The 22823-nt window shown below is 42.5% G+C and overlaps 1 protein-coding gene across 1 annotated transcript; it reads right to left on the reverse strand.

Moving 5' to 3' along the window:
* Positions 1-276: 276 nt before the first annotated feature.
* Positions 277-22816, reverse strand: xpnpep1 (X-prolyl aminopeptidase (aminopeptidase P) 1, soluble). Its single transcript, XM_076293279.1, has 20 exons — positions 22724-22816; positions 21395-21519; positions 20307-20370; positions 19625-19729; positions 16790-16882; positions 16190-16333; positions 14979-15074; positions 13473-13554; positions 12980-13190; positions 12329-12418; positions 8829-8879; positions 7890-7948; positions 4032-4109; positions 3541-3612; positions 3065-3125; positions 2882-2951; positions 2158-2331; positions 1632-1708; positions 1414-1512; positions 277-715 (listed from the first exon to the last, which is right to left on the reverse strand). The coding sequence occupies exons 2-20, from the start codon at positions 21509-21511 to the stop codon at positions 599-601; spliced, it is 1860 nt and encodes a 619-aa protein (XP_076149394.1). The 5' UTR covers positions 21512-21519; positions 22724-22816; the 3' UTR covers positions 277-598.
* Positions 22817-22823: the final 7 nt, after the last annotated feature.

The raw sequence follows: 22823 nt of genomic DNA on the forward strand, positions 1-22823 counted from the left end.
GTGTGTGTGTGTGCAAGCCAACATCTGGTTGTGATAATCACAAGTCTGGATGTAGTGGGTTCACCCCTTAACCTTTCCGTGTTTACACTTCTTCACTGGAGGAAAGGTGTGGTCTAACCAGCTGTGTACTCTGGCTGATCAGCAGGTGATAAATCACCCTGACAGTCCGTTCTAGAGGCTCAAATCAAGTGGGCAGACAGACGCGTGCTGTTCCTCCACACTGCCAGACCACGTGCTGTTCCAGACAACGGGAGCACAAGGACACAGGCAGATGTGTGCAGTTTGTAGGGTTTTTTTTAATTGATTTATAATAAAGAGACAGTATGAAATGTGCTGGCTGGAGAGAGAGAGAGAGAGAGAGAGAGAGAGAGAGAGAGAGAGAGAGAGAGAGAGAGAGAGAGAGAGAGAGAGAGAGAGAAAGAGAAAAAGAAAGAAGAAAGAAAGAAAGAAAGAAAGAAAGAAAGAAAGAGACTGTCTGGTTTATGGACATATAACAAACAGGAAGGAGAGAGAAAGGAGACAATAAAAATAGTCACTGTAGATTGGCTCAAATAAAAGTCACTCAATGACAACTTGTGTTGGTTGTGTTTTCCAGCGTTTAGATTGGCTGAGACTCCCTCATCAGCCAATCGAGCGCCTCCTTGCGGCCTTGCCTCTCCAGCTCCGCTCCGGTGATGGCGCGGCACTGTTTGTGGTACTCGTTCACCCAATCACGCTGCAGGGAGAGAGGGGTAGGTCACAGGGTGGCCCCACTGATATGGGACAACGAGAGGGCAGATAGAATAACCTTCCCTTGGCCTCACTTGTTGGTAGAAACTTATGGAATCAATTTTGTGTCAAAAAAATTAAAGAATACTTATAAAATAGCAAGCAAAAAAATCAAATCAAAATACCAAATAGAAAAAAATCAAACAAAATTTTTTAACTCAATTAAAAAATACAAGATTGCAATGAAATTCACAATCAGTGAAATCAACCGTTTAACATATTTGTCTTTGCCTCTTTCTCAGTTTTGTTTGCTGCTGTTTTCTTTGATTACGATTCCAGCTTTCTCATTTGCATTGTGAATTGTTTGATTTTTTCTATTTGGTATTTTGATTTGATTTTTTTTGCTTGCTATTTTATAAGTATTCTTTAATTTTTTTGACACAAAATTGATTCCATAGAAACTAGCTTCACTTCAATGAGCTGTAGTTTGTTTTGTTTAGCTGGTTTTCATACAGTACATTTGCATTTCCTCAGAAGTAAAGTTGTAAAGTAGTAAAGTTGACACAATTCAGTTCACACACACACAGTATTTATGCAAATCCTCTGCACTGTGATGATCAACCAAAACAACTCCTGCTCAGTCAGGGTCCGTCCAGCGGGTGGCGCTACTGAGTAACACTGGCAGCCACGACTTCCTCAACTCACCTCCTTCTGCGTGAGCAGATCTGTGTTGATCATCTTGATCTGAATGGGCACCAGCGTGATGGTCTCAAACGTCAGGCTGCCTCTGTTCCTGTAGTTGTACTGGGAGAGAGAGAGCAGGTGACCAGTGGATAAACGGTTACTGTAGCGCTCGCTGCGTTTCGTCTTCAACAAACTTGATCACCTGATGTGGAGTACTGAGCTACTCTTGGAACACTTACTTTGGGCTTGGCGGGCACAACCAGGACTAAATTCTCCAGGCGGATACCAAATGAGCCGTCCTCATAGTAGCCAGGCTCTGAAAGAGTTAATTGATGGTGTTAATGTGAATGTCTTGTCCACTGAAGCTTCACCTGCCTTATATACCTTCTGCTCACTGCATGTGACGTGAGCAAGTGCTTGGTTAGGCCCCCCGTCACTATTTTCTGCCTGTCGCTTGTGTTGCTCTGTGATTTTGAATGTGGAATGTGACTCAATAGAAGAGCATATTTAACGGATTCAGTGTGGACAGGTAGCATTCAATGGCACACGACAGACGTTTGCTCGGATGCAGTTAGGATACGCTGTTATGCAGTAAAGTAAAATATCCAAAGTGAAAGGGATTTGGAAAATTCAGGTTTAAAACCCAGGCTGACTGTTTTTTTAGGTGGAGAAGCTACACTACACCTTAAAAAAAGGGAAACAGCTCGACTGGAGCTGCAAAACTGCATGTGCGTGTGTGTGTGTGTGTGTGCTTAGCACTCCCACCATCACTGACGATCATGCCGGACTCTAGTGGCTCGTCGGCGAAGGTCTTGTAGCTGATGCCGCAGGGCCCCTCGTGCACGTTGAGGAAGCAGCCCACGCCGTGGCCCGTGCCGTGCAGGTAGTCCAGACCCGCCTCCCACAGCGACGCCCGCGCAAACGAGTCCAGCAGGTGACCTACGGGGGGGGGGGGTTTGCTTCAGTGAGTAACAGTCATTCATTTCTGCTAAATGTGACACTAACACAGCTGAGTGGCACAAGTGGCCAGACGAAACAGCTAAACCCAAGACCCGGAAGGCCTTCTACAGACCTGGAGAGAGTGAGTTGGCCTTCTACAGACCTGGAGAGAGCGAGTTGGCCTTCTACAGACCTGGAGAGAGCGAGTTACCACTCCCATTCCTCTCAATGGCCAATGCTATGCTGGCTACCTCAGCCCAGACATGATACTGTGAGGTCATGTGTAATGGTCATTTTCTGCGTATAGAGCTTTGAAGTTCTGGATTGATGGACAGGTTTCAAATTGGACTGTATAGTGGCACTTTATTGAGCTTAACATTCAAAGCACTGCTATATGAATTGAAGACAAAAGGAGAACAGTATCTAAGAGACCTTGAATATTTTGGACACCGCTGTGACGTTGTGTAAGTAACTAGTGTTCAGACTGGTCCGGTCATAGGAATGTTCACTAGCACAGAATGTTTGGCCCTTCTGAGTGCTGTGAACTCACCTTTGGTACCGTTGGGGAAAACTGCAGCACAGACAGCAATCTGGCCCTTCAGGACGTAAGTGAAACACTCCTGGGAGAGAGAGTACAGGAACGGGAGTTAAAACCAGCTAACTGCTTGTCCTCGTACATACTCCTGTCCGGGGCTCTTGGTTAAATGTATTTTTACTGGGTCAAAGTATTTGCCTTTTCGTAATCTGTGGGCGTCCCAAAGTGCATTGTGCGGGTTACATCGGTCGTCCCATCCCTGTAGTTGAAAAAAATAAAATAAAAAAATAGGCGGCATGCTCATTATTACACACAATGGAACAAAGGAAAGTTGTGACGGCGTTTTTTCAAACGTCGTCCTAGACCGAGTCTGTTTATCCACTGCCTTCCATTCTCTGATTATTTAGATGAGAGGAGAGGAGAGGGGAAGAGAGGAGAAGAGAGGAGAGGAGAAGAGAAGAGAAGAGAAGAGAGGAGAAGAGAGGAGAGGAGGAGAAGAGAGGGGAGGAGAGGAGAAGAGAAGAGAGGAGAGGAGAAGAGGGGAGGAGAAGAGAAGAGAAGAAAGGAGAAGAGAGGAGAGGAGAAAAAGGAGAAGAGAGGGGAGGAGAAGAGAAGAGAGGAGAAGAGAGGAGAGGAGAGAGAACTCAGACAACTGAAGGTGGCGGTGCACCTACATGTACTGGGCTCCAGAGTCGATCAGGTAGATCTCATTTAAGGACAAAGTTCTGTTGGTCTCAGGCAGAGGACTATAGAAGGACACAAGCCAGAGCAGCAATTCAGTCACAATAAAACCAAAGGTCGTTCACACTTAACACTGTGAATATACACAATAACAGCAAATATGAGGAGATCTGAGACATCAGTTGTTTACAACAGATGATGCTGTTGTTAATTGCTTTTTGTTCACTGCTATATTGCCTATATTTGTGTAGGAAACATGATGACGACCTACAGTAACAGACAATGTGAGATAATTAGTCACTAAGAACAGGCACTGTAAACGCTAAACCATATCACGGTATTCTAACCTGCTTGAGATAATCAGCCACTAAGGACAGGCACAGTAAACTCTAAACCATATCACGGTATTCCAACGCTAAACCATATCACGGTTTTCTAATGCTAAACCGTATCACGGTATTCTAACCTGGTTGAGGCGGCGTACCTGTAATGTATGATAGCGGCGTTTGGTCCCACGCTGGAGATGGTTGGGAAACTCAGGCCCACAAAGTCTTTCTGCTGGCTTCAAAAAACAGCAGGAAACACACACAGGATTACTCATGCGCCATCAACCACAGCTCCTATGCTCTTCTGCTATGGCATTATGGGAATACAGGGACAGGGTCACGCTTCCACTCCTCTGGGGATACTGTGACTTATTCCAGGGAGATAAAGATACTGTTACAATTGTATAACACACACGTTGCACGTTGCTGTTGATAAAAGTGAGGACATGTAATATAATCAGCATAACATCGATGTAAAGGAATCCTTACATAGAACTGGTGTAGCCACTTTTGTTTACCATATACCAGAAAACAAAAACAGAAAGACATGTGTATGAACATGTTGTTATCACTATCTCCACTAGATGGGGCAGTAAGGACATATCTACCACACAAATTAAACCCAATGCATTGCTCCTCTGCCAAAAATGTCAAGCGTGGAGTTCCATAATGTACCACAAGCCTCGCAGGGGAGTTGGGAACTTCATCCGAGAAGTCTAATACCACCATGGGAAGGGCCAAATCATGTCCCCCTGTATTAGCACCACCATGACGTTATGTGTGAGTTTAGACCAAGAAGAGCAACTGAACAACTGAAACTGAGGAAAATGGATGATTTCTTATGTGCATTTCCATTCCAAGTCCCTTGCGAGTGCAGCTGCAGGGGATTATCATGTCATATGGGGACAAACACAGCCTACAAGAGCCTGCTGGATTCATACCACTGCTGCTCATTTCACCTGGGTCATTTATACAGGATAGCAACCAACCAGATTTGACAACCCTCCATAAACAACACCTGCAGGTAGAGTAGCACCAGAAGTATTGACTCATATGTCCGCTGGACTAAGCTCAGTGGCAGACCCACGTCTCACACAACTCACACACTTCTCCCCTTTTCATCTTAACAACATGAATAAAGGAACACTCTTTTTCATTAAAGAGGTTTCTAACTAATGTCTGTCTGAATGTAAAGTCAACTTGTTTATGTACTTCATCAAAATATCACATATTGAATGTTTAATATTGAATCCTTTACTTATTGGTGAAACATTGGTCTATGTTTTCATACATAAATCCTTGAGTTGCTTTAGAAACCTACTGTATTAGAAATCTCTTGTTGGAGCCACAATCTGTTGCAATGTTGCAAGCAAGCATTACTGATACGCACCATGTTCCTGATAAGCCAGCAGGCAAGTGTAATTGCTGTTGTTTATGAGGTTAACTGGCAGATAACAAAATCGGCCCTTTGTCAACAGACTGAGCACACAAGTGAAAGGTGATGAAGTGTTAAATAGTGAGTAAAAAATTAAAAACAAAAAAACTTCCCCCAATGACTTCCCTTGCTGGCACTTCCCTTGAGCATAAACTCAAATGGTCATGCTTGCTGGGCAACGTTTTGACCTTGCGGTCTTCTTCAGGTTCACAAAAACAGAGGTAGTTCTTGCGATTTAACACACCTGTCCTACAAGGATGGAGACAGCACATTACCTCATATCCATAATCCTAAATAATCCTGTGTTGTGGAAATATGCCAGAACAAATACAAAGTATGTTTGAGACATGATTCCAAAAACAACAAGGAAAAAACTAAATAAAATACAGCAAAAAGAAAATATTCGAAAGGACTTTTTAAATCCAAACTGCAACAATGTCTTGTGAGCCCATTTAAAGTTAGTTTCCTTTTGCTGTCAAAATTAGAAAACCTGTTCTCTGCCTGTTGATGGTAAATGAGACAGAAATGGAACAATGCTGCAGGGCAATATTCCACATTATTGTAGTCCTGGTTGATATTGGGCAACAGTTTTCTACAACTTTATTCATCATTTAAGCAAATCATCATGATCATCCAATTAGAATAAATGGAACTGGTTATGTGGTTGCCCAGTTACATTGCTCAAAAGGTTGCCCCACGTTTCATCACTTTAAACGTATAAGGGGCAAGGTGGCACTGGCACACAAAAATGTGTTGTGCCAACATCACCCATTGTGAATAATTCTCTTGCCTTTACCAGCTACAGAGTATGCAACACATCTTTCAAACTATTCACTGAAAAAGATTGCCGTAGCCTACTGGTTAGGGCTTCGGGCTTGAAACCGAAGGGTTGGCGGTTCGATCCCCAACCCAGTAGGAAAACTGTGGGCTGGGGAAGTAATTGAGCACTGCTCTCCCATGCCCACATCCACGGCTGAAGTGTCCTTGAGCAAGGCACCTAACCCCTCACTGGCACTGCTCCCCGAGCGCCACTGCAGCAAGGCTGCTCACTGCTCCGAGTTAGTGTGTGCTTCACCTCACTGTGCGCTCACTGTGTGCTTTGCAGTGGCGGACATTACTTGAGTACATTTACTCAATTACTGTACTTAAGTCGCTTTTTCATGTATCTGTACTTTACTTGAGTATTTACATTTGGTAAAACTTTTTACTTTTACTCCAGTACATTTCTAGGCCAAATATCTTACTTTTTACTCTACTACATTTTATGACAGCTGAAGTACAGCTGAAGTACAGCTGAAGTTCCTTTTGGAAAAAAGACTGTCCAAATACATGTGTACTTACATGTATAGTGTCTATTAAGTGAGCTAGGCTTTAAATAATGGTGTTCCCTAACCTATGTTATTGTTATATTCACTATTTACTGTAGCTTGTTGACCCCTTGACCATAACTAGCCTCATGATGCCATCGAGCAAATGATGATAGACAATGATAGATAGATATACAATGATGGACAATCTGACACCATCAAACATAAAAGGGAATGTCTTGATTTGGTTCGAAAGTGTAAAGCATTTAACAAAGCAAAAAGTGGTTACTTTGAAGTATCTAAGATAAGATATCACATTAGTTTGTTTTTAGTTATTTTTACATACAACAATTCTTCATTGATTTTGTCCTTGAATGAAGGAGAAAGGCTCAAGGAATGCCTATGTCTGTGTTGAATCATTTCAACAATAGTAAATGCAAGTGTTAAGTCATAATACATTTCAGGACTTTTACTTTCGATACTTACAGTAAGTACATTTGAAGGCAAGTACTTTTGTACTTCCACTCAAGTGGACATGTAAAAGGAGGACTTCTACTTTTACTGGAGTAGCATTTGACCATGTGTATCTCTACTTTTACTCAAATACAGGATTTGTGTTCCACCACTGGTGCTTTGTGTGTTACACTAATTCACGAATGGGATAAATGCAGAGATCAAATTCCTTGTGTACGCAAGTATACTTGGCCTATAAACCTGATTTACATTTACATTTTACATTTTCGTAACTAGTTATGTGCATCGCATGTACATTCAATGGATCTCTACAACTTGACCTGAAATGACCACCAAATTTCCAAACCTTTCATTTCTATGGTTCTCCTCCCAATGCTGGCAGCTACAATTAGCGTCCTTATTATTATGAAGCGATGCTATAATAAAGCTATTATGAAACTATGCTATAGTAAAGCTATTCTGAAGCTATGTGACACACCCAGGTGTACATCAAAAGTGGGGAACCGTCTTGTGTGCCAACCCTTTACCAGTAAACCCTTAAGCTTACTGATGCAACAGTGACAATCAGCTATTTTCTGAATGTTATAAACAAAAGTAAAAGAATCAGACCAAAGAATTAGTCTGTGCATGAGTGAAAATCTGTTCTCTGCCTGAGAGGACATTTGTGCATGTGTGCAGGTGTTTGAATGTCTGCATATCTTGGGCGTAATGTGGGTGAGTGATGTTTGATGTTTTCATTGGCCTCCCTATAGACAGTGTCAAGAATTGATGATGGAAACAAATAACAGGCTTTTTTTTACCTGCGGAACTCTTCCGCCTTGTCAGCCGCCGAGATCTCGGTCACGTTGCCTTTCGGAATCTGAAGGACACAAACAGGGAAAGTACAAGTGAGCGGAGAAAAACACTGCAGCCGTCCACAACATCAGTGATTCTTAAACTTTTTGTCTCGCGACCCGCTCCTCCCTAACCGGCGGAATTTGGTTTTGAAATGTTGCAAGATGGGCATTGGAAGCAGAGGCAGAAAATGTCTTCTTTCATAGTTAGGCTGTGTAAACACCAAAGGCATTATGTCAATGGCAGCCTTTGACTAAAAACCTTTAGAAAAATGCAAATCATTTCGCGACCCCTCCAAAACGTTTGGCGACCCCGAGTTTAAGAACCACTGCACTACATGAACTAGAGTGCATGTGCAGTATGAGGTAGGTGGTCATAAATCAGGACTTCAAAACAACACCACACATGTGACGGCTGAACGACAAAAATATTGTCCTTGGACCTGAAGGTAGTGGGGCAGTACTTTTAAACAATGCACCTTGTTGAAACATTTTGTTTTAGCTGCTTTCAGCGTGAGCATCCTTGAGGACTGCTTTTCTCAAAGTAGTACTCAGCTGCACACTTATCTGTGTCGCCTTTTGATGACCTGGCGGGACCCCAGCTGGTTCTGACCTGAGGTCTGTACTACGGGGTGTCCACACGGGGAGACGCCCCAAACACTACGGATGTGTGTGGTGGCAGGCCTGTTAACGGTGTCACATGAGCGAGGCCTATTACTCTCGCCCTGAATGAGGAAAGACACCAACAATAGCGCGGCCGATGGATTACTCCGCACAACAATGGCCCACACTGAAACCCAAGAGAGGCCCCCACACGCTCGCAGTGTCGGCTGCGTGACTCGGCAGAACCCACAGACGTGCCACTAGGGCCACGCGGCACACGGCCGACGAGGCGCAGAGTCGTACCTCTTTCTCCAGCCAGGCGAAGAGCTCACACAGGGCCACAGCATCCTTGATCTGCCAGGGAGACATAAGGGCATTGCACATCTCACACATGGGCATACTGGCACGTCTCACACATGGGCATACTGGCACGTCTCACACATGGGCATACTGGCACGTCTCACACATGGGCATACTGGCATTTTGTAAACTCACTCAATCACTCGTTTCGTACACTTTCCAGGGAAAGGGGCAAACATGGTGATTTCAACACACAAGAGTACAGTACAACAAATATTTAATCAACCAAATCAAACAAATATTAATATCACTATTCGTGAGCAACTACATGGCCATACAATATAAGTGTAGCAGTGTTATAAATTATGCTTACTAAACTTTTCATTTTACCATTCATATTACAGTTTATGTTCATGGTTCAAGTTAAGTCTGTATTCATCATCTTAGGTCTGTGTTCTTCATCTCCGAGTGACACAACCTATAAACCTCAAAGTGACAAATAAGTGTTGTGATTCAACCTATTTTGACAGGCCACAGGCTGTAGTTGGCTAATGCAGAAGAAAGACAAACATAGAGATTCAACTCTGAATGTTATTGCTATTGAGTCAGAATACAAACCATTCCAAATCTAGATGACAGCAGCCAAGTATTAGAGTTAAGTTTATGGGCTGTATTTTGGGTCACCAGCGCATGGCGTAAAGTTCGTTATTCACCGGCGCGAAGTTGAATTCGTTATTTTGCACCTTTATTTTTTAAGCATTGCGCCCAGGGGTGTGGCAATTAACAACCTAGGGAGGGACCTGGCGCATTGTCTAAAAATCGCTATCATACACCACCTAAACCTGGTCAGAAGTCAATGGCGAGTTGTTCATATGCTATTTTAAGAGCGCATGTCAACAGTCATATTGGCAGGTGCACCCACCATCCTTCTATCATTCATGAACGCACACCAGCGCACGTCCATGCAAAGCATTACAAATTGCACAATTACAATGGTAAACATAATTAGAATAAAGATATTACGAAATACTGTACATCTCATGATGAGTAGTTATTCACCATTATTTGCAAATTGGTAATGACGGTTAAAAGTGATTAGGGGAGAGGCGAGAGACACGTATGGAGCACAGCTGAAGATGCACGGTCACGAGATATAAGCAACTCCTCTGCAGGATAAATGTTGTTTTATTCAGTCATTTGAGCAACATTAGGGTAAGTGTTGCTTTTTCCAGCCTATGTTTTCGATGGTAACCCATTGTCAGTCAATAGTGAAAGTAACTGCATATAACTGTCTTGTCGTTGACTGACTCCTTGGTGAAGTTAGTTTCACTTTGCCAATGAGTTCAAATAATAGACGAGTGCAAATGCGTGAAGGCTATGCTAGGTTTTAGTAAAGCATGGTTTAAGAATGACTATTCCATACGGTCTCGCAAGCAGCCTCCTTCAAATGCGCCGTTGAATGCCAAAATACCGATGCATTTATTTGACATATCGCGCGTTGCGCCGTTAAAGGGAATGACAGATGTCATTCTCATTGGTTTAAAATGATGTTACGCCCCAAACACACCCATATGACTGATTAAAAGACCTAGGAACACCTTGTTACGCCATGCGCTCCACTTTGGAGAATGAAACCCCTCCCAATGTGAACTGGACATCCTACTAAATTTGAATAGACTTTTGACGAGTGACGATGCACTTTAGAATGTCATGATAGGGCCCTATGGGTGTTTTCACATATAGTCGCTTTTAAAAGAACCGAACTCAGTGCACTATAAGAGGACCAGAAAGTTAATAATTCGTATTCGCATTGTGAGTTCATTTGAAAGAGGACTCTCTTTCTGGTGCACTTCAGCTCTGATGAGGCCTCAGTTTTCTTCATGTTCACACTATACCTTCTCTGGGGGTCTGCTTTGGATTATGGGCTATGTAGTTGCTCAGGGTTAGTTATGTTTTATCATCATCATTCATGATCAGGTTGAATACCTCCCGAGGTGGTCTAAGTTTGGTTTGTTAGAGGGGTCTGAGTTCTGTTGGCGTGTTCACATATGCACAAAAAATGCTGAGTCATCGATCTGAGTTTGTTTAGACGGCTGAAAGGGACCAAGTGTGAAAACACCCTAGAACATGTGTGGCCGTCCATTGAGCATCTTCTGGCTTGTGGCTGCGTGCCCATCTAGTAATATTGGTATACGGGAAACCTGTCTCTGGGCATGTTTGTTTTGGACTAAACATTGGTTGAGAACAGTGGAGACTGTTTTGATGATGACTTAGCGGATCACATGCTCAGAATAAACACACATTCTTCATCACCAAGTGACACAACCTATAAACCACAAAGTGACAGATAAGTGTTGTGATTCAACCTATTCCGATGCTGTAGTTGACATGCTTCCAGCCAAATGACACCTACTCAGTTTTAGCTGGAGTTACACAACTGCACCGACCGAAATAGCGATGGATAGAGAATGTCTAGCTAATAGGCTCATGGTTCCCACTCCAAGTCAGATGTAACATTCCATAACTACAATTCCTATAAGCACAATAAATTGAATAACAAAAAACAGCATTTCCATGACTTACTATATAAATGGTACAATATACCGATCAATTCTTCCAGAGCAGTCGCGTATCATTCAAGAATCTTTTACTTTTTTTGAGCGGGAGACGAATAAATGGGCATTGAATAAACAAAGTTGATCTACTCAAGCAAGCAGTAAAGCTGATAACCAGATATACAGATATATATATCAATTCTGTGTGGAAATATTTGTATTTATGTTTTTTGGCAAGTAAATGTTACACTGTTTCAAAAACATTTCCTTATACCATGACTTTGCCCCAAAAATTATAAAATTCCATGTCTAGAACAGACTTTCCAAAATTCCATGATATTCCAGATATTCCATGACCCGTGGGAACCCTGCAGGCTGTATAGGTTACATAATGTCCAATTAATAATGCAGAAGAAAGACAAAACAAACAGATCCAATTCTGAATGTGCTCGAGTCAGAATACAAACCATGCCAAATCTAGAAGACAGCAGCCAACTATTAGAGATAAGTTTATGGGTGTTTTCACATATAGTCCCTTTTAAAAGAACCACCTGTCTAAGGACTTTTTTTTAAGGACTGATAATTGGTGGAGAACAGTGGAGAGTGGTTTGATGATAACTCAGCGGATCACAAGCTCAGATAAAACAGATTCAGATTCATCAGATGTTACGTGGACATGAAAGAGAAAGCAGTGAATCAGACAGGCCTTGTAAAGAGACACGACTGATCCATCAGACCAGGTTCAGTTTAGTGCACTTTAGACTTCTGAACCAGACTTCCACACCCCTATAAACCTAAACCAGGTTCAGTTTAGTGCACTTTAGACTTCTGAACCGTACTCCCACACCCCTATAAACCCAAACCCCTTGGGATAAATCCTGGCTACAGCGACCAGAAACACAGGTGGTTTTACAGTCACCATCTTTAGCAGGTTAGCAGTTCACTCACGTGAGCCATTTTCATCCCTTCAATCTCCGTGGCGTTCTTGACAGCTTTGGCGAGGCAGAGGGGTGTGTAGGGGATGGGGGACCTGTGCATCTATTGAAGAACAAAACATGTATACATCACTAGGCAGAACTACATTTCATACTACTTAGTGGACGTGTTGCCACTTGCCACTAACACGCATGAGTCTGGTCATATGTACTCATATGTACTCAGTACTGCTAAATGTGGGTTATGTTACATAAATGACTAGTAATATCACAAACAATAAGGAAGGAAGAGAAGATACTGTTCTTAATATCACATTCCACACCACTCCACAGCGCCCTGCATCTTCCAAACTTGATCGGCAGGTATGTTAGCTGATATACTGACTTGTGAGATGTGTGGTGGTTCCAATTTGTCTTTTGCCTTCCCCTTTGTTCTTCGTGTTTTGCTAACGGGTATTTGTTACACTTTTTGCCTACTCCATTTCGCCTGTGCCAATGTGATACCAATGACGTATCAACGTTAATACAATGACGTATCACAGTTAACACAATGACGTATCAACGTTAACACAATGACGTATAAACGTTACCACAATGACGTATCAATACTGATGGGCACGCTCTGCTGTAGGGCCCCGTCTCTGCCCCGTCCAGTGCTGCGTACCTTGGGGATGGTCTGGGTGAGGGCACAGCTGGCCTTGTCACAGATCCACACTTTCTCTTTGGGGCCGAGTGCGGCGCAGATGGCCTGCAGCTCGGTGTGGACCAGCTCGTAGGGCGCCGTCTGGATGCTGAGCTCCGGCCTCCCAGGGGAGTCCAACTGCAGGTGCTCGCGGATGACCAGGTTGGCCAGTCGCTTCTGGTCCACAAAGAGTCTAGAGGGGAGGGAAGGGGTAAAACAGAGGTATTGGGCAGCAGGAAATGACATCAACAGAGTCACCGGCCAATGGAAGGGACTAGCAGAGAGACCACATGTAAGATATCTTTCTATCATGATGTACTACACATGACATTCATGGAAATTGTTTATTGTTTCATTCTTTTGTTTATCCAAAAAACAATGGCTTCGAGTTTAATTTAGTTCATGGATGTGAGAATATGCAAAACAAGTAGGATTTGGACCCAAACATCAATAAACTGACTCAAACCTCTTTTACCTGATGGAGTTCAGCCCGACGATGGCGTAAGCGAAAAAGACTGGGTTGTACTCGATGTCTGATCCTCGCAGGTTAAAAAGCCCTACAAAACCAATTCAGAACATCAGCAGAGACAACACCTGAACAACACAACACATTTGCAGGTCAAAAGGTATGTCTGGCATGTCAGTTTTTTCTAGTTGAACAACATAGCTAAAGTTATCTAACTAGTTCAGTAACATCAGTTGCTTGATTAAGGTTAAGAACATTTTAAACCCTTTTACCGTTTGCTGGAGGGAGTGGCACACAACATTTTCACATATTTGCCAATATTTTAATGTAAACAGGAAGTTCATGTCAGTAAAAGCGAATCGAAAATGGAGTCGTACATAGAGCCTATTTTACAAAAAAAAAAAAAAAAAAAAAAAAAAAAAAAAAAAAAAAAACACTCTTGGTGATCCTCCACAGGCAATTCCCACCTCCACTGGCACACTTGAACCAAAAGTGACCTGCTGGCAATCCCAATCAGGCTTCATTAACCACAGCATCATCCTAACCTAGGGCAGCCAATCTAGCACAAGGGCTCATTAGACAGGCTGATGAGGAGTGTGGGGACGGCCCCTGTAATAAGGAGGAGGCCGAGTCGTGATCAACACTCAGCCGCAGCATCAGGAGGATGACAGGGGTTCAAGTGTGGACGCTAGTGGACGCCTTGTTCAGAGCAACGCCGTAGGGGGAGATGACTGTGATTCCTTTGATTTCATTAGCAGGGTACAATACAAGTCAATTGTGAAATTACCTGACAATTCCCTGACTTTCGCAAACTAAAAAGCTGAATTTCCATGATCTTAAATGTACAATAAAAAACATTGCTTCAATAAGCCTCATAACAGGGATACTGAAGTGCATCCCCTATCTTGTGCCAGACATTACAGTTAGTGCAGTGAGGGCAAAACCTATTTTCTATGTTTGCAGGGGTCTTAGCTTTCACTTCCACTAATGCTTTTCATGAGCTCAGTTGTCATCAGATAGTTCCTTGTTCAAATTGGTAATTTCCCTTGCATCCTTTTCAAATAGACCTCTGAAGTTCGCCTACAAAAAAGCTGCCATCTTTGAGATCCGGTATCTGGCGATTATTCCTATGGGAAAATAACATGGGGATTTTGAATTATCGCACCTGTTAAACTCTCGTGGGGACGAAAAAGTCTCTTTTGTCCTCTGCCTTTAAGTGTGGACACTGATCTCCGGTACGCGAGTGCTGCACACTGTGATTTTTGCTACCCCAGAGCTAACTTGCTAACTAACTTAATGGCAAGTTGCATTGCAAGACAAAAGTGTGTTCGGGAAAATGTCTGCATTTCCATTTTTGTCGTCCCCGCAAGAGTTTAACAAATTCCAAATTCCCATGTTATTTTCCCATAGGAAAAATCTCAAGATACCGGATCTCCTTATATGGGCAAAGGTGGGTAATTGGGCTTGTACCTAATTAAAGATGCAAAAACAACAACAACAAAAAAAACAACTCACAAGCTATTTCATCCAAAGCTGTGACGATGAACCAGGAGATCTTCCTCTCCGCCATCTTTGCCCTCAGAGCGGTCACTTTGTCCTGCCATGACAAACCTGCAGCCATGACAACAGCATGTGTGAAATCACACCTTCCCATTTTAAGTACATCAACAGCATGTTATTTTAACCAAGCATGACAGCACATGACATCATTTCACACAATGTAATGATGATACAATTAAGGACAGGAATGATAATTTCATATTTTTTAACAAAAGGCAAGGCAACATAGACTTCAAATGACAGTTTTTTTATCTGATTACTATGCAATAATCACTCTATGTGGAATGCTGAAACAAAACTATGAAAATATATCCTTGAATCAGTGAAGTCACTGAGATACCAGCAGCACCAGCAGTAAGAGGAGAAGGTGTCTAAACATAGTCTAATCGGAGACGTTGAAAACTGATTCCTTCCTCCATGGAAGGCCAGATTTGTGTATTGATACTAATGTGTTCACTAGAGAACACCTGACCTGTTACATCAGAGATTTCATCTTTATTTTCTTAGATTTTTTTTTTTTTTCATTTTTGTTGATCATTTAGAGTAATAAAAAATTCAAAAGTAAAGGTCTAGACATTAGCTTCGCCAACTAATGATGTTTGTGGCTAATGTTTTACCAATGAAAAAACATGCATAGACATTCTACCCCACCAACATTCTATGTACTCCTGAGTGGCTTTATACTTATTTACATAGCCTTCCCATTTGACTGTGTTTTAACTGGACATTTATACATTTTATATCTACTACCTAGATAAGATAGATAAGAAGATAAGAAGCTTTACTGTCATTGCACACAAGATACAATGAAATTCCGTTTGGCAGCAATCCCTATAGCAGCTATGATCAGTAAAAAATAAATAAATCTGTATAAAATCAGTAACAACAAACAACAACAGGTTAAAGTGCAGATAAGATTGCAGTATGTTCATGGTTCAGCAGTCCCTTCACTGCCATGGGAAAGAAGCTGTGTTTGAGTCTTGTATTACACTGTCTGCCAGTCTGCCAGACGGAAGTCTAGTGAAAAGAGAGTGACCTGGGTGTGTGGGATCACTCTGTATGTTTGTTCTATCACTTAGGTCTAATATTGTCCTCTCTCTCACACTCTCCTCTATGTGTTTTTGCTGTGTGACTGACTGTGGTGGCCGTGCGGAGGCTGAACTGACCGGTGTACTTCAGGCCCAGAGCGATGAGTGGCGTGCTGGGGCGCATCGGCCTGTCCTCCCACACGGCGTCGATGAGATTCTCCTGCACGGCCACCAGGGCGTGGCCGGCACTGGCCAGGGCCTTGGACATGTTCTTCCACTGATCTGACAGAGGAAGGGCAACAGGGGTCAGAGGTCATCCTATCAACCGTTGTCTATTCAGGGGAAACTGACTGAGCATTAAGCTCTTTTACAGCAATGCCCCGAGTTTACAAACAAAGAGATAAAAAAATAAAAGAAATACAAATAATGATGTGCTGGACCGGAGCGGTATGACTCGCCAGCGTACCCAAACCTATCACCGACAGTCGGACAAACAAACAAATAGGCCTGATAAACAGTAAAAATAAAAATCCAGGTGCTGGACGGAGCGGTGTGACCTGCCAGCGTACCTGTAACCCAGTCATGCTCTAAAAGAAAATCAGTGGAATCCTTTACTGGAAGCTTATCTCGTATGCTTATCTCTCCTGCTCCTCTAGCTCTGTTTCTATGCGGATTTAGTTTGAAATGTATCAAAACTGAGCAGTGTTTGAGAACATGATAACTCAAAAGTATTCTGACCAGCTGCGATGATCCAGGGGTCGACGCCGACCCTGGAGTTCTCCGGCAGGATGCTGATGAGCCAGTCCTCTTGGGATGGAGTCTCCTTCAGACCTGCCACAGATCACAGATCACAGGCACAGATAAGACACAGTCACAAATCGGTCACATGAACCCAAGACGAACTCTGCTCCATAGTGGTGCATTAAAACAGAATGAGAAAGGATTAAATGACAATAACAACATATTTTCCATAGTCTGTTATCTTGAGGAATGTCAGAATGTTTCCTAGTCAAGTCAACACCCTGAGAATCTCCAGCTGGAAAATGTTCAATTTTCAGAGATATTTGTACATCCACCAAATTTAAGCTTGTACTGTATATCAGATATCTACAGAGATATCATAATCTGAAGTTGTCAGAATAACAGACACTTTTCTGAAATAGGGTGTAAGAGTAATCTCAGGTAACCATTTCACAGAACTACCGGTACTTGAAATGTAAAGGTATCTGGACAACTAACAAACACTATAACTACCTGCCTGGCTATATATCTGGACAAACACCAGTGTTTCCTCTAGGATTTTTTTAAGCAGTGGGGGCAGGCCCGTCCGAACACTCCCCCCCCCCCCCAGCACCACGGAACTGACAACTGACACTTCGCTGCAACACAAACAATTATATTTATTAACCTCTATTCACACACTCTATTCAATGAGCCATTATTTTCAGTTGTGATTGAACTGTATTTTTGGAGAATCTACAACAGGTCTGCAAAATGAATTTTACAAGAAATTCTTCTTGGGGAAACCAAAATTCAAAGAAGCCTTGCTGTGCACATTTAATTTTTCTTTTGGAATAATAACTCCAAGGCTCGGTTATAGGGGAATTCAGAAAGAGGTGGTCCATTGATGCTGAGTAGCATACATGCTGTTAGATCAGGGGTGGGCAAACGTTTTGGCTCAAGGGCCACATTGGGTTTTGAAAATTGCCGCACAACAACCCCCCCCCCCACGACACATACATAAAAAACTATTGTTTTTATAGCCTATAATTTAGTATGAAAAGTATTTCTTTTAAAATATGAATTAAAAATACTGCTAATTGTATGCAGTTTATCAAATGTATAAATTGTGCACTGTCGCTTTAAGACAGTCACTTTAATTCACGATTATTTCTCAATGATCTTCTGCCTGCACCGCTATGGCTAGTGCTGTGCCTATGGCTGGGCCCTCTCACAGTTTTTAAATGGTCAGTAGTGGGAACTTCTTCCTTTTAAAAGTTTCTTATAAGAAGGAGATGTCAATTATCAACAATGGCAAGCCAGCTGGAACCTGCGGCTCTCTCTCCCTCTCGTGAGTGCAGACGCGTTCCCAATTAAATGGATCGCATAACGTTCACATTAGATCTGCTGCAAAGGAGATAACTAAGAGTTAACTTAGTTTAACATGATGTTATCTCTATTTAACATGATGTTTTGACATTGACATTGCAAACGTTCTCTAAGGAGAATGAAAAGCAGTTTGCAGTAAGGCTAACCAACGTCGTCTCTATCGCAGGAAAAAAATAGCGAGCAGCCTGATAACCAAATGAAATGCTCGGCGGGCCGGAGTTTGCCGACCCCTGGCCTAGGCTAAGCATTCTGTAGCCTAATTCGTTAGAAAATAAAAAAAATGGTTGCACTTCTTTTTGCTAATTTATTTTCACATTTAGCAACAAGGGTAACAAACGTTTAGGTCGTGCGGCCTTTGTGCGTCTGTGTAGCCCAAATCATTAAAAAAATAAACTTTTCCGTGTCATACAACACAACTATTTACTTTAACATCATTACATCTATTACTACATCTGTAGACTATTTCCAATTTGTATTATGTTAGTGACTCACTTATCGTTTTAATGTTTCCAGATGTTTGATATCAGGACGTGAGCGGTCAAAACTGACAAGTTGAACGTTGTCTTATTAAAACGGACCCACCGCGGTGACGTTTTTGGTGGAGGTGTTGTTTAATAGTGACTCAGAAGAAAGCAAACGTTTGGACAATAAGCACATCCACACACTATGTGGAGTTAAACTGGACAGCCCCAAACCTCTGAATAGTTCTGCTTGTTGTTAAATTGCAATGTTAGCGGCCGCCAACGGGGGTGCATAATGTCGGCAGGATAATTTAAAAGGCAACTGCGACTATTGTGCGTCTGCCCCATTTCTGATACCGTGGGGGAAGAAAATTAAACCGTGGCGGGCCGCCACTACCAAATCAACATAGAGGAAACACTGAAACACTATATAACTACCTGCCTGGCTATATATCTGGACAAACACTATATAACTACCTGCATGGCTATATATCTAGACAAACACTATAACTACCTGCCTGGCTATATATCTGGACAAACACTATATAACTACCTGCATGGCTATATATCTAAACAAACACTATATAACTACCTGCATGGCTATATATCTAGACAAACACTATATAACTACCTGCCTGGCTATATATTTAGACAAACACTATATAACTACCTGCCTGGCTATATATTTAGACCAACACTATATAACTACCTGCATGGCTCAGCCTCGTAATAACACATTTGTATTTATAATAATAACGTCCAACATGGCTTCCACCAACAGAGATGAATTGCACTTAGGAACCCTAATCTTATCTCCTTTACTAATCTTCGATCCGTGCATCAGTACTCCCAACATGTGATCCATGATAACAGGATACTGCTGGTATATGACAGTGTGCTACAGTGGCTATATCATAAGATCCTTATGCTGAACGTGAGTGTTTTGGTCGTGGGACACTGTGGTGGTGGAGACGACGGCGGTGACGGACACCGCCTGCCTTACCCATCTTCATGAGGGTCCAGTTGGTGTCCATCTGCTGGCTGGCCTGCAGGAAGTAGCGTCCGTCCGTCCACATGGCGGCGTGCTGCTCTGTGATGATGGCGGTGCCTGAGTGAGAGAACAGGTCAACAATCATTTCAAACTTTTCAAACAAAAGAAACTTCACAGCTATTCATAAAGGTGAAGATAGCCTAATGACCAAATATGGGGCTAGAGAACCGGCGCATAGACATCCTCTCTCTTAGCTTGCGGGTGCTTTGCTGCTTTGTTTTCTATTCCCTCATCAACACCCAGCTCAGTTAGCATGGCCATACCTTTGTTTTACCACAACATCTCATGTTGCTTATAACTGCAATATAATTTCATTAAGGTCATATGGGTTTACAAGCAGCCGTTTTGACTTGCTATGAGAACATGTCATGTCCGTTCTCATCTTCTTGAGTTGGTTCCGTTTTATGAAACAAAAGCAACAGGAGGCAGGCTGGCATTGTGATTTGTCGCGATTGACCCCGGTCAATGGCCCTTTATCATGATACCATCTGAGGGCTGTTAATGCTTATATTACTCCCCGAGTCTCACTCAGCTTTACGAGTGCTGGTGGGCACGGGCGGGCATACACACACACACACACACACACACACACACACACACACACACACACACACACAAACACACAAGGCCTCACCTGCAGAGCCATTGAAACCACTGATGAATTCACGTCTGCAGTCACAGGGGGCAATGTATTCACTCTGCAATAAATGTAGTGCACAGTAGGGAACGAGAGAGGGAGGGAGGGAGGGAATGGAAGAGAGAGGGAGGGAGGGATGGAGGGATGTGGGGGAGGAGTGAGACATAACAGAGAGGGGATCAGCTGTGTGTGCAATCAGAGCTGGAGAACACTCTGCCCAACTCATGGCCAGAGTTTAAAAGCCCTGTCAGACACTGGCCCTAATCAAAGGTGATCAGAGAACAGGAGCGGGATCAGACAAAATGAGCATGTGCACAGAGAGAGAGACAGAGAGAGACAGATAGAGAGAGAGAGAGAGAGAGAGAGAGAGAGAGAGAAGAGAAGAAGTAGAGAAAACAGTTGTTTCTAGGCTATTTAAAAGTACAGCCAGTGATAACAAGCAAGTTCAAGCCCACATTCAGTGAACATCTCCTCACAATTCACTAGCTGCCCATCCTGTAAACTGTAAAACAAAAAAAGGTCTCTGTAGGCACCCTAGACTCGTTTGTCATTTTCCTTCAGTACGTCGTCTGGGATTAGGGTATATTCACAGGTTTTCTCAGGCCAAATTTTACCTGTCTAATCAGCGAACAGAGGGGGATGGCTGAGAACGATGACGTTGAGGTTGTGCGCTAGAGACATATGTCACGAGTCACGACCAAACATTAGCGATTGTTTATGGTAGATCCAGAGTGGCTCTGGGCAGATCCAATAGTTTTAAACTTCAACAGAGTACTTGCCTTCAAGGAAGTTAACGCTTGGCAATGGAAAGTGTCCAGAGTCTCTGTACATTATGAAATGGTAAGGTAGTGGTGGTAATTTTGATACCACTCTTTTCCACTTTCTCTCAGTAGTCTTACGTCAACACCTGGTTAATTCAATAATTGTATGTAGACTATAATTCTAAGCATAGCATGACTAAAACAGTATTATTTCAAGTTTTATCTTTTATCGAAAAATTCCAGTTTCATCCATTTAAGAATATATTTGATAATATATAACGTGTTGATCTGTCTATTTAAATAGGGCTGTTGCACAGGGTGTACCTGGTGCGCATCTCCAGATGGTACTATGTAGGCCTGGATGGGTTCTTTGAGGTACTTGCCGTTCCTCATTGCCTGGCGGAGTTGCCTCAGCAACTCCACAGTGATCTTTGGGGACATGGCAGCGTCTGCAGGAAGACATTCTGTTAAAGATGGCCACCGTCGACAGTGCAGAACATATATTTAAACGTAGTCAACAAAGATGCATGAGAAACTACATGAAACATGATATTTTTCAGTCTAATAGACCAACACACATACAACAGTAACATGGGCTCAAAATGGCTGACTCCCAATTGATTATTAACGATAACACAGTATATAATTGAGTAAAACAATTGAGCTTGTTAATAATCAGAATCAATTTGTGAGACAAATAAGGGTAATTTATTAACATGAACATAAGACGATTACCTGAACCCATGATTGTGCCGTACAAGACCGAGAGATCAGGAAGGAAACGTGGAGCTCGAAGTCAGCAAGTCTAAGATCTTTAACCTTTAAGTCTGCCAGGCTGTGGTTACCAATAGCGCTCACGCTGCTTTAGTTAAACATTGACCACTTGTTATCCAATTTAGACAATAAACTATCCCCCAGAGATACCAGGCCCTATTCACTTCACTAAACCAGTAACACTGATATTGCATTGCTTGTTGTGACATTAAAATATATCTTAAACTGAATCAGTCTCTTTTTTAATCGTTTAGGCCTACTGCTGGGAGTCAAACAATGTTGATGCTTCAGTCAACCTTTATGATGGTTAGGGCCATCATCCAATCAGCTACCCAAAAGCATCGCAGAGCACACTGATTGGCTGAACTCATACAGTGTTTACTGGAAATGAGAACTATTTTTTCTTGTAGACTACTTTTTTATCGCACGAGTCGTTTTAGGTTATCAAATATGTACGTTAAAAAGACATACCCACAGAGTTCATCTTGATGCAAAACAATGCTTTTAGATTGAAGCGATTTTATGTTGATGTCAGCGGCTGATGATGAAAGGTGTGGCACCCATTTCACCGTTACCCCTAACTAAACTAAAAAAGGGAGGTCGTCTGCCTCAAACGTGACTTTTTTCATGAACTGAGATGGAATACTTAAAGGCCTCTTTAATTGCCCACAACTATTTTGCTAATTCATTAGCCGAGGCCACAAGAAAAATATGATAAGCTTAGCGTAGCATAGCACGGTCAACAACATGGCATGCATGCGCTTCCTTAGAAAACAAAACAACGCCATTCATTCGAAGTCGGCATCGCGTCATCTAGCTGGTTTTTGAAGCAGATGAAACAAACTATATACAAACACCAGTGAACATGTAGCCATTTACCTCCTTAGATGTGATTCTTTGTTACCAAAAGTGTTGTTTAAACTCTACTGTTCCTTGTGCTCACTTGCAAAACAGGAGGCTGCCATTACGTCGTTGACGT

The sequence above is a fragment of the Alosa pseudoharengus genome, unplaced genomic scaffold, assembly GCF_046254945.1.
Source record: "Alosa pseudoharengus isolate Yale_2024_CS ecotype anadromous, Long Island Sound unplaced genomic scaffold, YU_APseudo_1.1 YU_APseudo_1.1_scf_1, whole genome shotgun sequence".
Classification (NCBI taxonomy): Eukaryota; Metazoa; Chordata; class Actinopteri; order Clupeiformes; family Clupeidae; genus Alosa; species Alosa pseudoharengus.